Source organism: Gadus chalcogrammus, chromosome 16 (genome assembly GCF_026213295.1).
Source record: "Gadus chalcogrammus isolate NIFS_2021 chromosome 16, NIFS_Gcha_1.0, whole genome shotgun sequence".
NCBI classification, from domain to species: Eukaryota; Metazoa; Chordata; class Actinopteri; order Gadiformes; family Gadidae; genus Gadus; species Gadus chalcogrammus.
In genome coordinates, this window is record NC_079427.1 from 15,170,732 (window position 1) to 15,186,062 (window position 15,331).

General features: G+C 45.8%; 1 protein-coding gene across 1 annotated transcript in view; it reads right to left on the minus strand.

The window, feature by feature from the left end:
• Nucleotides 1-15,331, minus strand: part of LOC130405453 (rho guanine nucleotide exchange factor 17-like) — a 60,467-nt gene that overhangs the window by 21,860 nt on the left and 23,276 nt on the right. Inside the window, exon 2 of the mRNA XM_056610538.1 lies at nt 2,346-2,423. Within this exon, the coding sequence (XP_056466513.1) occupies nt 2,346-2,423 (78 nt within the window). The remainder of the gene's footprint in view (nt 1-2,345; nt 2,424-15,331) is intronic.

The following is a 15,331-nucleotide window of genomic DNA, read 5'->3' on the forward strand; positions in this document are numbered from 1 at the left end:
AGCATAACATAAAAAAGAAAGGAGTTGGAAACCTTAAGGTGAGGCCGGGTGGAGTCACATACATGTTATACACATGTGTGAAATAGGTTACATTCTTTATTTGAAGATAAACCTTCATTAATCCCCAGAGGGAAGATAGTAAAACATTGAGCAGCTGGCCCTAGATATGAATGCTTGAACAACTGTTCGGTCTGTCAAATTGAAATATGTATGCAATCATTGTACATTTGTCAACATCAATGCATATTTGAATGAATGAATATGAATAGTCCAATGCGAGATGCAGAAGTGAAGGGTCCAACGTACGCAACAGACAGGGCAGGTCTCAAAGTTCCCATGCGGCGGTCAAGCCTTGGTTGTGGCGCCAGATGGCTACTAGCAAAGAGGATTAGCCAAGGCCCTTCGTGGTGTTCCCAGGAAGGATGAGTCTGTGGCCGAATGGACTCCTCAACTTCACTAGAAGAGATGGGAGGGGTTCTCCAGTGGTGTCCAGCTTCCTATCCATCCTCCCCATCACAAACCACCTTTGGTTCAGTCAGGTTCAGCTCCAGCTAAGCCTTCCTCCCCAGCTTGTTCAGCCGCAGGCCTCCCTTGTGTTGCTGTTACCCCACCGACATACCGGCGTAAGGAAGAGGGCATTGGTCCAACACCGCTCCTTGATCTGTTGATGTGGAGCTGGCGGTTCTTGATGCAGTGCTCCACCAGTGCTCTGGAATTGTCTTTGATGTCATCCGCAATGCCGCTGACGACGGAGGAGTCGTCGGGGAACCTCTGTTGGTGGCATGTGCTCAGAAGCGGGAGTCAGAGGTTGTTACAAATGCTCCGCTAAGACAACGCTCTGCGTGCCTGAGAGCTTCTCAACCAGCCTGGGTGGCTGGATGGTGCTGAAGAAGGTGAAATACATGACTCTTACTCTACGCGTCCTGTCCAGATGTTTGTAGGCTCTGTGAAGCATTAAGATGATGCCATCGTCCAGACCTATGGTTGCCTGGGTTACATACTGAAGGGGGTCCAGGGAGTCACTCAACAGGCACTGCAGGACCAGGTGATGCAGGACCAGACTCTCAAAGGTCTGAAACTGGAGCAACTGGCCTGGAGTCATGGGACAATACAGGATGTCTTCCAAAGACTTGCGAGCATTAATCCCCGGTGTTGATGTTGTCTGGCCCCCTGGTCTTGTTCAGGCTCATCCTGGAGAGCACTCCTGGTTGGCAGGTTGTGATGCTGAGGGGTGAGGGGGTGGTGGTGGGCTTTCTCCTGGTGTTGGGAAACATGCCGGGGCTACGATCCGCTGCTGCCTCCCTGGGTGTGGTGCTGGGGAAGGGTGGTGGAGTGGTGTTGGGCACTGGGGACCCAGGCTGCCCCTCTGACCTCATGGGGGTCTGGCGGTTTAGCCTGCTGAAAAACAGGTCCAGCTACTTCCTTCCCTGGTTCCAGGGTCACCTCAACGGCAGTGCTTGAGCCAGTTATCTCTCCAATCTCCCACAAGACCCTGGAGCTGTTGGTCTGTAGACTCCCATCCCTTCCGTCTTTGAAGCTGTCCTTGGCCCCAGCTCCTTCTCGCCTTGACCCCCACATGTTTCCTGCCTTCATAGCCCACTTCTTCCTGTTTACCAGAGCCATAATGTCCCCATTGATCCAGGTATGAAGGTATGTGTGTGTGCGTTTGTTCTTATGGTTCGCTAACTCCTGTGAAGGCCGGAGGAGTAAAGGGTCAGCAGCCTAGATCAGATGGATTGACCCAAACGACTCAGTATTCAATAACAACACATCCGCACGCTCTGTGCTAGGAGTCGATCATCCTACTGAACAGGCACCCTACAACAGACACATCACCGATATCAAACAGGCATGTGTCAAAATGTAGTTAATATCGGATGCTTTTATCCAAAGTGAGTGAATCATTACATGTCATTGGGGCATGTGGAAGAGTGAGCCATCTAGTGCACGGATGCGTACTATCAGACTGCGTCAGGGTTTGATCCCAGAACCATTCAGCTGTGAGCCACAACACCCCAACCAGGACACTATCCCGCCTCTGGAGTATGTAGCAAGTGTTTGTTCCTTCACAACGCTGTGAACACCCGTGATGCGTGAGTGCTCATGTGTTCATTTAAGCACAATTTCACTTAATCTGGACGCTGCATGTTTGTTTCCCAGTTTGTCTAGCGCATTAGCTTTAAACGCAACCCTAATAACACGTACAGCAGGCATGACAATGAGAGTGAGACCACATTCACTCAGCATCCAGTGAGAGGGCAGCGTCTACTGCAGTGGGCGAGGTACGCGTACATGTTTGTGTGTCTGTTTGTGTGTCTGCAGCCCAGGTGTGTGGGTGAGAGTACCTGGATGAGCGTGCGCAGTGCGTCCACGTATGACTGCTCTGTATCCAGGAGGGTCATGATCACATGCCGCCTCATGTCCTAATGGTCAGAGACGGAGAGAAAGAGAGTCAGTATAACATCTAATACAAAGAATACTCCAGAATAAATAGAGTAGAGATACTCTCAATGCAGAATATGCATTCTGCATAAAGATAAAAATCAAGCACGCTCAAGATGGAGAGATAGGCAAGATACAGAGGAAAAGGGACGATCATCTGATCGATTCATTTCAGATGATATTATTTAGCAGAAACGTTTTTACATCAACTCCAAAACACACACACACACACACACACACACACACACACACACACACACACACACACACACACACACACACACACACACACACACACACACACACACACACACACACACACACACACAGTTGTGTTGAGAATAGAGTGACTTATCATAAGCAATTCGCCCTTGCACTTTGTCATGACACATAAACAACACAGTCCAGCCTATTATTCACTCTAAAACGTCACAACGTGGGCAGACAAGAGCATGGAGAGACCGTACTGGAGAGACGTCATAAAGTAAACAAACAAACAAACACCAATAAGTAGAGGAAAAGCCAGGAGTAGCGGGAGAGGGCTGCATACAGCTCCTAAGTTTTGAATGTTTATAGATAATATATATATACATATATAACAAGCGTCATCCAATTACGAGCTCCCTCAGTTGATCTGGTGACAATATGTACGAAACGTATTTCTAGTGCTGAGCCTGAATAAGGCTGCGCCGATAATTTCTCACGTCAATAAAAAAGAATACCATGGAGCTGAATGGGATTTGGATTTAACCGGCTCCAGCACAGGATTTAACCGATTATTGCCGGCTCCAGCTTGCATATAAAATCAGTTCAAAACAATCATTATCAGGTATCTTTCTCATGGTCACCCTGGTCGCAGGACACTGTGGAGGGATTTCTCAACACACATTCCTCTAATTGGATCCATAGTGATAAGCTATCATTTAGGACCTCCGACATATTCTGTGACGGGATTCATCTTTTATGATGCCATGTAACATTATATACATGTACCATAATGATCGAAACATACGAGAGAAACATACAGCTTAGCCATATTCTAACTGCTGACATGGAGGATTTTCTGTTTGCACATTTATTTTTTATCATTATTGTTAGGTAGGTAAAATATGTTGTTTGTTCCGCTAAGGGTCTCTCAATCAAAACAATAACAAAAGACTCGCTCCTTCTGATGACGTCCAGAAGGAGCGTGGGTTCAGCCGAGATGCCGGACTGCCACGGCTGCGGCCCCTTAGGGGAAAGAATCACGCCTTCCGATCAGGAGAGAAACAGGAAAATACCGAAAAGCTGTTGTACAGCAGGATGTAAAGCCAATAGAGCAGACGACCCATCATGTCTGTTTAGTGCTTTCCTTCACCAAAGAACAGTATATAATATTCTGGTAAGCTGATCCAAGTGACTTTGTATGTCTGTCAGACATACAAAATATCTGTATCAATTTATTTTTGCCCACAACAATACACACAGTTAGGGGAAAGAAGGACGCGTTACAGATAAAATAAACCGAACCAGTTAGACTTCATGTCGATAGTAAGTCATTTTGACATTCAGTTTAAATGGCATATGGAGCCACAGGGTGTGACCAAAGATTCTACTGTAGATGCTCACAAACACAGTGTCCCTCATGCCCACTGAGACAAAGCAAGAGAAAAATACAAAGATCTAAAAAATAAAACACACACACACACACACACACACACACACACACACACACACACACACACACACACACACACACACACACACACACACACACACACACACACACACACACACACACACACACACACACACACACACACACACACACACACGTACCAGTTTATGTTAGATAATAACAAACAATAACTTCCCGGAAAGGCTATGTTTCATGTTTGGCATTAAGAAAGTTCATAGGGGTGCCATGGGAAGCCTATTATTGTCTTTGTCCGTGTATGCAAGGGGTGTATTTGGATGTGTACATGGAGGCAGACATAGCGAGAGATAGAATGACAGACGTAAGTGAACTGAATTGATCATCGCAGTTTTTTTGTGGCCCGTCTCTTATACGAATCAATCACATTCTGTGGTAGAATATAACACATTACTGACTAGACTACAATAAGTGTGTGCGTTGCTCTGTCATCGAATCAAGACAAGCGTGTCATCGTCGAAGGACAGTCTTCAAGCAGGTGTCCCCGGTGTAGTGGAGGAGCAAATCCCTGCCACGTCAGACAGAGTCTATCCAGGTCATTAATGTGAAGTGGAAAACACTAGGATAGGAAGTAGTCATAAGGCAAAGGCCAGACCGAAGGGGCAGGTCGCTGCTCTGATGGGACTCTTCACACTCTCCAAGTAATGAAACGCCTTCTGGCGTCACTTACGCACAGGACAATCTCTCACTGACATCCAGCATGGCCGAGTTCCTTCCTGACAACTGGCTATTCTGTTGTGCCCTAGTGATCCTATTATAACACACACACACACACACACACACACACACACACACACACACACACACACACACACACACACACACACACACACACACACACACACACACACACACACACACACACACACACACACACACACACACACAGACAAAATATGTACGGAATGCTAGTTTCATTTTGGTAGATGGTTACCATGGTGACTGCTTTAAGCTCCCAGCAAGGACCAAAGGGGGGCATCGGACTGAGATTAACCTGGCACGGTGGTAAACAAACATTTTATATCAGGGGCCAATAAATGGCCCCTCATAATATACACCCTTCCATGCTGTGTGATGGTGCGGATATCAGACAGACTTTAAGGCTGAGATGTGACGAGGGTGGGATGAAATGAAAGAAACAATTTAGTTTTAGACAGTAAACTGGCATCATGCCCGCAAGCCAGATCAGACCCTTTCCTTGCCCATATAAGGGCATTAGTCATTGACAATCCTGAAAACAACATGACCTAGCATGAAACCAAACGCGATAGCAATCACTGGTGGCATCTCATTGACCGTTGACAAACAAATAGGATGACGCGAGTATTTGCACAATAACGAGACTGGAATGAATAGCCAACATCATTATTGTACTAAAGTACACATAACTAGAGATAGGTCATAATGATGTTGATGCTGTTGATGCTGATGTTGAAACAGCACAATCATGCTACAACATCGTACTGTCAGCTGGAATGCAGCCTTCGGCTCCGAGATGGTTTTGATAAGCTTTGACACAGAACAGACCGTCGGTCAGATGACTTTGATTGACACAGCAGGTTTATCCCCATCCCTCATTAGGATCAGATGGCTATCAGCGTTTGCACGCGCGTGTGTGCGTGTGTGTGTGCAGCTTGTTCTTCTGTTGTCCCTAGGCGAGGCCATGGTGTCTTGATAGCGACCCCCCAGGGGGTGAATCTAATCAGTGAGATGAATCAGTTCACCGGCCAAATATTAGGACATCAGAACCGGGAAGGCGCTGCTTGTGTACAAGTGGTGTAAAAAACTAATGAGCTGAGACCACGCAATAAGTTAGGAAGTCGCAGCTGCTGTCATGTCTGACTCAGTGTCTCATCATACGCTCTCATTCATGCTTATGTTCTCATGCTTTGGAACGGCAGTTTGTTTGTTGAAGGAGGCATTTATTGACTCTAAATTCCATCAACATATTAACAGTTTATATGTTTTTGTATCGGATTATTATGTAAGAGAGCATGAATGAATAAGGCTTTTACTCCGTCCTTCCCAGAATCTGCGCTCACTGTGAAGGAACAGAAACCACAGAATCTCCTTTCATCTCTCATCACTGTTGTCGTCACCTTCTTCTACCTCCTCTCTTCTTCTTCCCCCCCCCCCATCCCCGACAACTGTATCCCATGGCAACAGCCTAGCGACAGCAGCAAGAGGCAGCCCTGGGCTAACCCAAACAGGGAAGAGCTCCATCTCTTTCTATACCCCTGCATCTCTCTCTCTCTCTCTCCCCCCTCACTGTTTACATCCCCTAATTTTCCCAGCGGTCTGTGGAGATAAGGGTAACATAGGAGAGCAGCCTGTCCGGACAGAGGGACGCGACATGGGTCCACCGTTAACGTGGTTCCAGAGGACCCCCTGTTCAATAGGCTTATGTAATCCTGACGCAGTCAGAGGCAAGGGCAAGAGACACGTGTCGTGAGTGCATCATTCCCCGTGTCTCTCTGTGCCAATTCCAACCCAGTGTTAAGTTGACACACACCCTCCCGTTCATCGTCATCAAGGTCTCCGCTAGCCACATGCACACACTGCTCCATCCATCCCCTTCACAGTGCTCCTCACGCTGGCTTTGGTACCTCTCACTCCTTCCTCCTCTCTCACTCAACACCGTGATTCAAACAATTATTAACAGGTTTGATGTCACCATTGTTAAAAACAAATAACGACAAAATAATTGTAACTTATTTATGTTTATCTAAAGATATACAAATAATGATAATTAATCCAATAGAGTCTCCTGTCCGATTGTCATCTTACAAAACAAATGAACCATGAATGAAATTAGACTTTCAAAATGTAAATAAATTGTGCACAGCATACCAAAATAACTCCCCGTATTAGTGCATGCAAAAGTCCGACAGGTGTCCTGCCTCCACACAATCCATATACGTGTCCCAATCATTGAATTGGTATTAGATCCCTCTCCTTCATTCAATTCATATCTATTTTCTCTCAGCCGCTCCCCCACCTCTCCCTCTGATTGGCCTCTCTTGGAGGGGATAATCTTGTTGGTGGATTAACGACATTAGTGGAGCTACAGGGACTGCGATATGTTTACCCTATGCTATGCGTGTCGGCATAGGTAGTCCCTCTAAAGCCATGGTGTTGTATCCGATTCACCAGATAACTGCATGCATGTAAATACACACTCAATTTACATTTCTTTAAGAACACTCAAAGTTCTTAAAGAAACGTCATTCATTTTAAACCCCCACACAAACAGACACACACACACACAGACAAACACAGACACACAAAGACAAACACAGACACATAAAGACAAACACACACACACACACACACACACACACACACACACAGTATTGTGCCTACGACACATTAGCACTGTATGTTGACCATTAGACGTTCCGCAAAAAGATTCTTTACATAATTACATACACTCTCAAGCCTTTATTTAGTTTACTCTCAGAAGACGAACAGCTCGCCCACTCGCTCTCCCAAAAGTTCCTTTCCGAGATGTAAACAGTTCGGTCATTTACGCTCGCGTGCGCAAAATACTTTGAAAACAGAAGCAAAACCCAACCCATTGGGATCTAAAAACACACCAAATAATTCCAGTAGAAATAGCCAGGCAGAGAGGAAGTAATGTATCATGAATCAATGATTGAAGCGCCAGGTGAATGTGACCAAAAGCTATAGGAAGCCTAAACGTTACCTCGGCATGAGTCTGGGGGCTTCCGCCAAACAGTCCATGTATATTCCCAGCGGAATTCCCGTTCCCGATGTTGCCGTTGTTTCTAAATCGAACATCAACATCTCTGTCAATCGACTCCTCTCTTCTTGTTCTTCCTATCCCCCTCCTTCCTCCTGCACCACCTCCTCCTCCTCCATCTCGGTCCCCCACTCCACCTCCTCCATCATCTCCAGTGTTCTCTCCGTTCTCGTTCATCTCCTCCAGAGCGATGCTGAACTGGGCAAGGGTTCGAACCATCTGCAGCATAAGGAACGACCGTGCTTGTGCCCCACAAGCACACACACACGCACACGCACACACACACACACGCACACGCACACAGGGACGAGCCTACGGATGATGCGCTCACAGGCACACAAGCGCAGCTCAAAAGACTCCTGGGGTGTCGATGGTGATGGTGGTTTTTTATCTCCCTCACACAAACTTTGCCATGTCCATGGTATTGACAGACGCAAAATAAATAAAAAAGGCTAGAGAATGGAGGGATACAAAAAGCAATCTTCCCTTTCTTTTTCTTTCCCTTTCTTTATGTCCCTTCTCCTCTCCTTCCAGCAGGTTTTCTTGTGCTCAGATGTCTTCTTTTTAAATGGCAGAACTGCTGGTCTTTAAACTGCTCGGAAGCATATTGGCACCGTGGCTCGTCCAAGCACTGTACATTCCTTATGTTCTGCTGAGTGGGAGTTCTCTAGCAGGTGAGCTTGGGTTTGCTCACTGTGCGTCTGTCTCCGTGTGTGTGTTTGAGGGAGTGTGGGCAGCACACACACACACGTGGTTCTCGAAGGCGAACACGCTTATTAGTGTCTGATCCGCCTCTACTGCATGGATCAGCATGATTTGCGTGTGTGCCTGATACGGCTGTCTGTTGCAAAGGGATATTGCCAAGGCGAGCGAGTGTGCGTGTGCGTGCGTGCGTTTCGTCCCTCCCCCTGTGTATAAATGAGGCAGCTGGCACAGCAGACACTCACTGTTGAGCAGCCCTCAACCAGACTCTACCAATCCCTTAATGAGCTGAGAGATGAGGAGGGGGAGGTAGACATGACTAACAGAGCTCAGTTCTAGAAATATCTGCATATGGATTCAGAGCTAGAAATATAGAACAGAAAATAACAGACGGAAATCTCTAGTTTAAAAGCCCGGTGACTTGTTGTGCAGTTGGTTGTTTTTTTCTGCAAGGATTTTTGACTTTTATTCGATATCACAATAATTATAACACAATATTCCATTTCAGTTAACTGCCACACAAAAAGCTTCCGTCATGGCTTTTCCTAGAATCACCAAGCCTCATTGAGAATCCCCTCAACATTTAAAAAAGAATTGGCTGGTTATAATATGTGTAGATCATTGGCAGCATAACAGAATAATAGAAACAAAAACATATGTTCGGCCGTAGTTATCCATCTTACTTACACAATACACATCTTATTTATTTTGTTACCATGTTCTTATTTTTCTACCAACATCATTGTGAACCTGTATCCGTGTGGCTGGTATGAATCAAAATAGCCCTGCTGGCCCCATCCCTCCCATTCACATCAGAGGCTTGCCTTGGAAAAGGTCAATGTGAGGTCCCTCAAAGCTCAGTGTCACAACAGGAAAAAGGCCTTTCATCCTCGCTGCCATAGAAACAAGAGTTTTTGCGTGAAAAAAGTATTTTAGAGAAAGTTAAGGTGCACTCCGTTGGCAGTTTTCACACCTAACCGTGCTCAACTGGCCCCGTTGTTCTCTGGCCTGCACTCACACTAGGCCATCTGGCCGTGGCCGTTGGCCGTCGCAACTGTGGCCTGGCCACGGTAGGCTCTTGTACACACGTCATCACGTCGTAACACGTCATCACCAAGCGTCCGCTGCATGGACCATAATAAAGTCTGCCGCCAGTCAGAGCTTTAACATCAATGGACAACAACACAGAGAACACAGTTCGCACTTTGCTGAGTCTGTTGCTTATTTGGAGCCCAAATGCCCAAATGGCTAACAGAAACTCGACTTCTCTATGGGACCAACGTGAACCAACAGTTGAACCGCTTGACGCCATGTTTACCGTTTAATGGGAAAGAAGGCTCGTCGCCTTTATTATGTCCATGGTCGTCGCATGGACTATACGTCATCCAGCTCAGGTTGCGTAGCCGTGCGTGTGCTGCGCGTGTCGGCTCATTAGCATCTGTACCGTGGCGGCCCGTACCGTAGCAGCACACCTCTCCCAAGTGGCCAAGTTGGCCTGGCCTGGCCAGACTGGCCACAATCACACTGGCAGATTTGAGCACGGTTAGGTGTGAAAACGGCCACGGCCAGATGGCCTAGTGTGAGTGCACCCTTAGAATCCAATACGAAACTGCTGCAATACAACTGCACACGTCATGTTATTAAAAGCCACCTATATCCATGCACCACAGGGCCATAAAACATTTGCTTCTAGCGCACACTGCTATCGGGATGAATGATCAAAACATGCCGATAATTATAGGTCTATGAATCAAGTTTATGGATGCAATATTCCATGTGTTCCAAATGTTCTCTAAAGACGATGAACAGGCCAACATTCTCTTGTTGACATCTGCCCTGAATGGTTCATACTTTAAGCAGTCCCTCTATTTATGTCCATCAAACGTTTTATCTTATACGAGACATCTCTTTCCAATAACAATCAATATACATTTATTTTCAGCATTAGATGATTAGTGATGTACAGAGGCTGTTGCTAGGTAGCACAGTTATAAGGGGGCAGTGTGTGTCTGTATGTGTCTGTGTATGTGAGAGGGAAAGAGTTAGAGTGAGACTGTGTGTGTGTGTGTGTGTGTGTGTGTGTGTGTGTGTGTGTGTGTGTGTGTGTGTGTGTGTGTGTGTGTGTGTGTGTGTGTGTGTGTGTGTGTGTGTGTGTGTGTGTGTGAAAAAATTAAAGCGAGACTGCTTGTCTGTCTGTGTGTGACGAGGAAGGCCAAGGCAGCTGTAGACGTCCATTCTGTAGGACTAGCTCCTCAAAATGGCATGAACACGAGCCGTCTGATAGGAGCTACTCAGATTTGGTGTATAAACACACCTGCTCAGTGCATAAACACATGTTGTATGAGGGTTCTCTTAAGAGAGAAGACAAGGGAGAGAGAGGGAGTGTGTAATAGAGAGAGGATGTGTTAAATCAGGTGTCCAGCCCTCAATCTTAATAACACATGGGGCACGCCCTTATGCGTTTATGTCTGTGTGTGGCATCTGCTGTGTGTGCGTGTGCATGTTCGTTCTTCAGTCATGGGGAAATCTCTCATTTCCTCCCCACCCTGAAGATTAATGTGTTTTCCTGCTCCTTCCGCCTTTCCTATATTGATAGGATTCTTTCTCTATCCAGGTGTTACAACTCATTAATCTTGCCCTCTTGACGAAGATTTTGCCCCTTTCCTTCCTCCGCACATGTATAAGAATCACCATCATATGGCATTATAGCTAGAATATCTGTACAATAAATAATAATTATAAATATTGTATAAATATGTCTGTTGATACAGCTATAGGCCCATAAGAAAAGACAATTCTTCTTCTTCAATGATTGCCGTATAAATCCTAACAAAAGTACATTATTTTGTATGACGTAATGTACTGCGTGTGTGCGTGTGTCCTTTTGTAAGCAAACAGACACGATTTGTTTTCAAACATTATCAACACACCCATGTGTTTCACCATGTGGAAGCGCGCCCCAGTTGTGTGCGCGCGCGCCAACAAGCCTACTGTGCAACAAGTGTGTGCATGTGTGAGTGTCTACGCCATGTGCGTCAGCAGCAGGTGTGGAGACCTCGGTCAGCCGGGGCTGCTGTGACAGTGATTGGGCATTCGGTCCGCAACAATAGTGACTGACAAGCTCCTGAGAGACGAGCCAGGCCGTTCAGGACCACTCGCCCTGGGAGGTCCGTGTGGAGAACACACACGACTCGTCGCTGTCGCTGGACTACTGTTCATCGCCACACCCCTACTAACGCAGTTTCACAGGCATTACCGGGTGGTAAGATCTTCTCACAATGGGATAATCAAAGCAAATCGAACATATGTCAGGTGTCCCAGTTGATAGACTCGGAACACTGCAGGACGTTCTTGTGCATCTGTGAGTCATGTTAATGAATGTGCACACACACACACACACACACACACACACACACACACACACACACACACACACACACACACACACACACACACACACACACACACACACACACACACACACACACACACACACACACAGGGGGCCCTATTTTAACGGTCTGAAACGCAAGTGGGAAGCGCAAAGCGCAAGTAGACACTTGCGTCACGGCGCAAGTGTCAAAAGGGTTGGTCTGAAGCAGCCTAGTTACCCGTAGGTGTGGTTTGGGCGTAACGTCCAACAAACCAATGAGAGTGCCAGCTCCCATCCCCTTTAAGAGCCATGAGCGCATTTGAATCGGACGAGTTGATATTTTGACAGCGCGTCTGCAGTCTCCGATGAGACAAATGCACATGAATTTCAAACTGCAAATGGCTCAGTTTATTGCCAAATAATATGGCCTAATTCACACATGGAATAAGGGGTTTTCTTCCACAACTTCAGAAATACTGAGTCCTCAAATAAATTTCGGCAAAGAAAACGTATATGATATAACATGTGATATGCGGTAACTGTGGTTCTATTTAATGATATACGCAATACATTATAAACATTGTTTCTTATCAGTATTATATGCTATCCTAATATGCATGTGTCCCCGCGGTAATAGACAATGCCATTGATTGTATTATGCGTTATGTGTTTAGTTTGCGTGTGTTTAAACAGAGCACACACGCGCGCATTCATTCATTCTTTACACTCACTCGCGGTAAAACAATGTTTTTCACGATCAAATACTCATCAATCCTAAAAGTTATGGGCATGTAGGCCTACACGATGTCTCGGTCAACAAAATATGTGTTTGCTGTACGGTGTTTGCAGATGCATTGATTTAAAAGTACAACTTATTACCGCTGCATCAGCTGTTCTTTCCCAAATAATTTACCAAGAATGTGCGGCTAGGTAGATGGGAGAAGCAAAGTGTATACGCGAGGTGCACAAGCAATCCGTATGCATCGCATGCGCATGTATGCATGCGCCCTTAAAATAGCATCTGAACAACGCGCCACTGACTTTAAACCAGGTATTTCCTGGTCAGTAGCGCAATGGTATTCAGAAACGGCAAAATACCGTTTGCGCCAGAACACGCCTCCTCCTTCCGCCGAACCGCCCCTTGGGGCGCATGATTAATCCCTAATTTACCGGCGAGTGGCGGTGGTGGGAAAAGAACGCTCTGCGCCAGTTGTAAACTAGCAACGACACATGCGCCAGTGACTATGTCACTTGCGCCGGATGCAAGATAGGGCCCAGGGACAGTTAAGCAAATGGCTGTGAATATTCCAACTTTAAAAGCTAGGCTAGGCAATCCGTAGAAGCCAGCCAGAATAAACTAGATTTAGAGTAGTATCCAACTGAAGAAATCCCACTCCTCCTTTCAAAGTTGCTCTCCAAAAGTAATATGACTAGCTTGCTGTTGTTAGTATTTCTTTCTGACCAAAATGTAATTATTGGAATGATTGTGACTCCTGTGACCGCCACATAACCATTATTTCATTTTCGAATTTTTTGGCCAGAGCATTAGAACGATCGCTGTCGGGACCTTTTCCTCATCACAACGACAATTTAAACAAACATAATTAAAAGTACATTAACATAAATTGCCTACACCAGCTGTTTAATTTAACATTTTGTCTTCAGCATAATACACAATAAATGCAAGGTCCAGCAGGGGGCACAAGTCCTAGTGGGAAAAACCAGCCTAAAAGGTTCTGTGTTAAAAGCCTATTTGATGGGGGGGAGGGGGGGGGGGGGCTTTGGACTGAGATACACATGAATCTACATTAGAACAGAGACTCTCATGAACAAGGCAAACAAGACTGTGATACATCTACAGATACAATAAAGACAGAGTCCTCCACTGAAATGCTCAATCCGTATCTAGTGCAAGTAGATTGTTACTAAAAACTGCAAGCTAGGATTCTAAGAAAATAATTAAGTTTGCATCCCAAACGCAAGGAAGGTGTGACGGGGGACAGAGGTACAGAATCACAAAAGGGAAAACCCAACAAACTGGGAAAGAGGCAGAGATATTACACAGGTAACAGGATCTCCTCGTGTGTGTGTGTGTGTGTGTGTGTGTGTGTGTGTGTGTGTGTGTGTGTGTGTGTGTGTGTGTGTGTGTGTGTGTGTGTGTGTGTGTTACATGTGCTGTGAAAAGAGCCTTTGTCCTAGTAAGGTGAGGCTTAAGCAATGAGAAGATTGGTGCCTGAACTGACAGGCTGCAAACGCACACATGCACACGCGCATGAAGACACGCACACACGCACAAACACAAGCAAAGATAGACAACGGAGGTGCATATTCTGCACTCTGACAAACGTGGATAAGCAGAAATCTTAAAGGTGCAGATCTTTTAAGAACATCTATTGAGACAATCAAAAAGATTAGCAAGCAAAAGAGGGTGAATCGATATAGGATTGTAACCATATATGTGGGTGTCAACACAGTGACTTAAATAAATAACCATGGCCTGTGTCTACAGTTCTCGGATTAGAAAGTCTGAAGATGTCATTATCTGAAAGCACAACCTCCACTGTGAATGTGTTAAATTAGAACCTGCAGGTAGACAAGGCAATTACTTTAGAAGTGGCAGGGGTAAAAAGAATGACCCTGATGGTGTGATGAAAATGTAAATTTGGTGCACTCAACGAGACATCACTGCAACGGCAAAATGATAATGAAAGCCAGCTAGGGACTTGACTCTTAGACATGTCATTCCTTCCGCACTTGAGTTGTGACTAGTCCCTTATCTGAGGGAGTCGTATCCACTTCCTGTCCAGCAATCAATCCCACAATGCACTGGGCTCCAGAGATAGCCATCACATGCTGAGGCCACATTTAACCCCAAAACTCAGGAAACTCTCTCTCTGTTTTCCTCTCCAGCTGGGAAATCACATATATGCATGTGCACACACACACACACACACACACACACACACACACACACACACACACACACACACACACACACACACACACACACACACACACACACACACACACACACACACACACACACACACACAAAACCCTGATTTCTCTGACGTTAAACAGAAACCGTGGTATTTTTAGCCTAATGTACCAATAACTGGGAACTGAGGGTCAGCTGGATAGATTTCCGCTGCTGCCTATCCCCCTCTTTCCCTCTCTCTCTCCTACTTATTCCCTTTCTGCCGTTTGCCTCAAGTTTTCTCTCTTTCTAACAGTCACTCTTCTTTCTCCCTCACTCTTTCTTTCCCTCTCTCTCTCTCTCACCCACTCACTCTCTGCAGCGCTCTCGCTCGGACAGAAAACTGAGCCTTAGAATTCCCAGATAATAACATGGGGATTT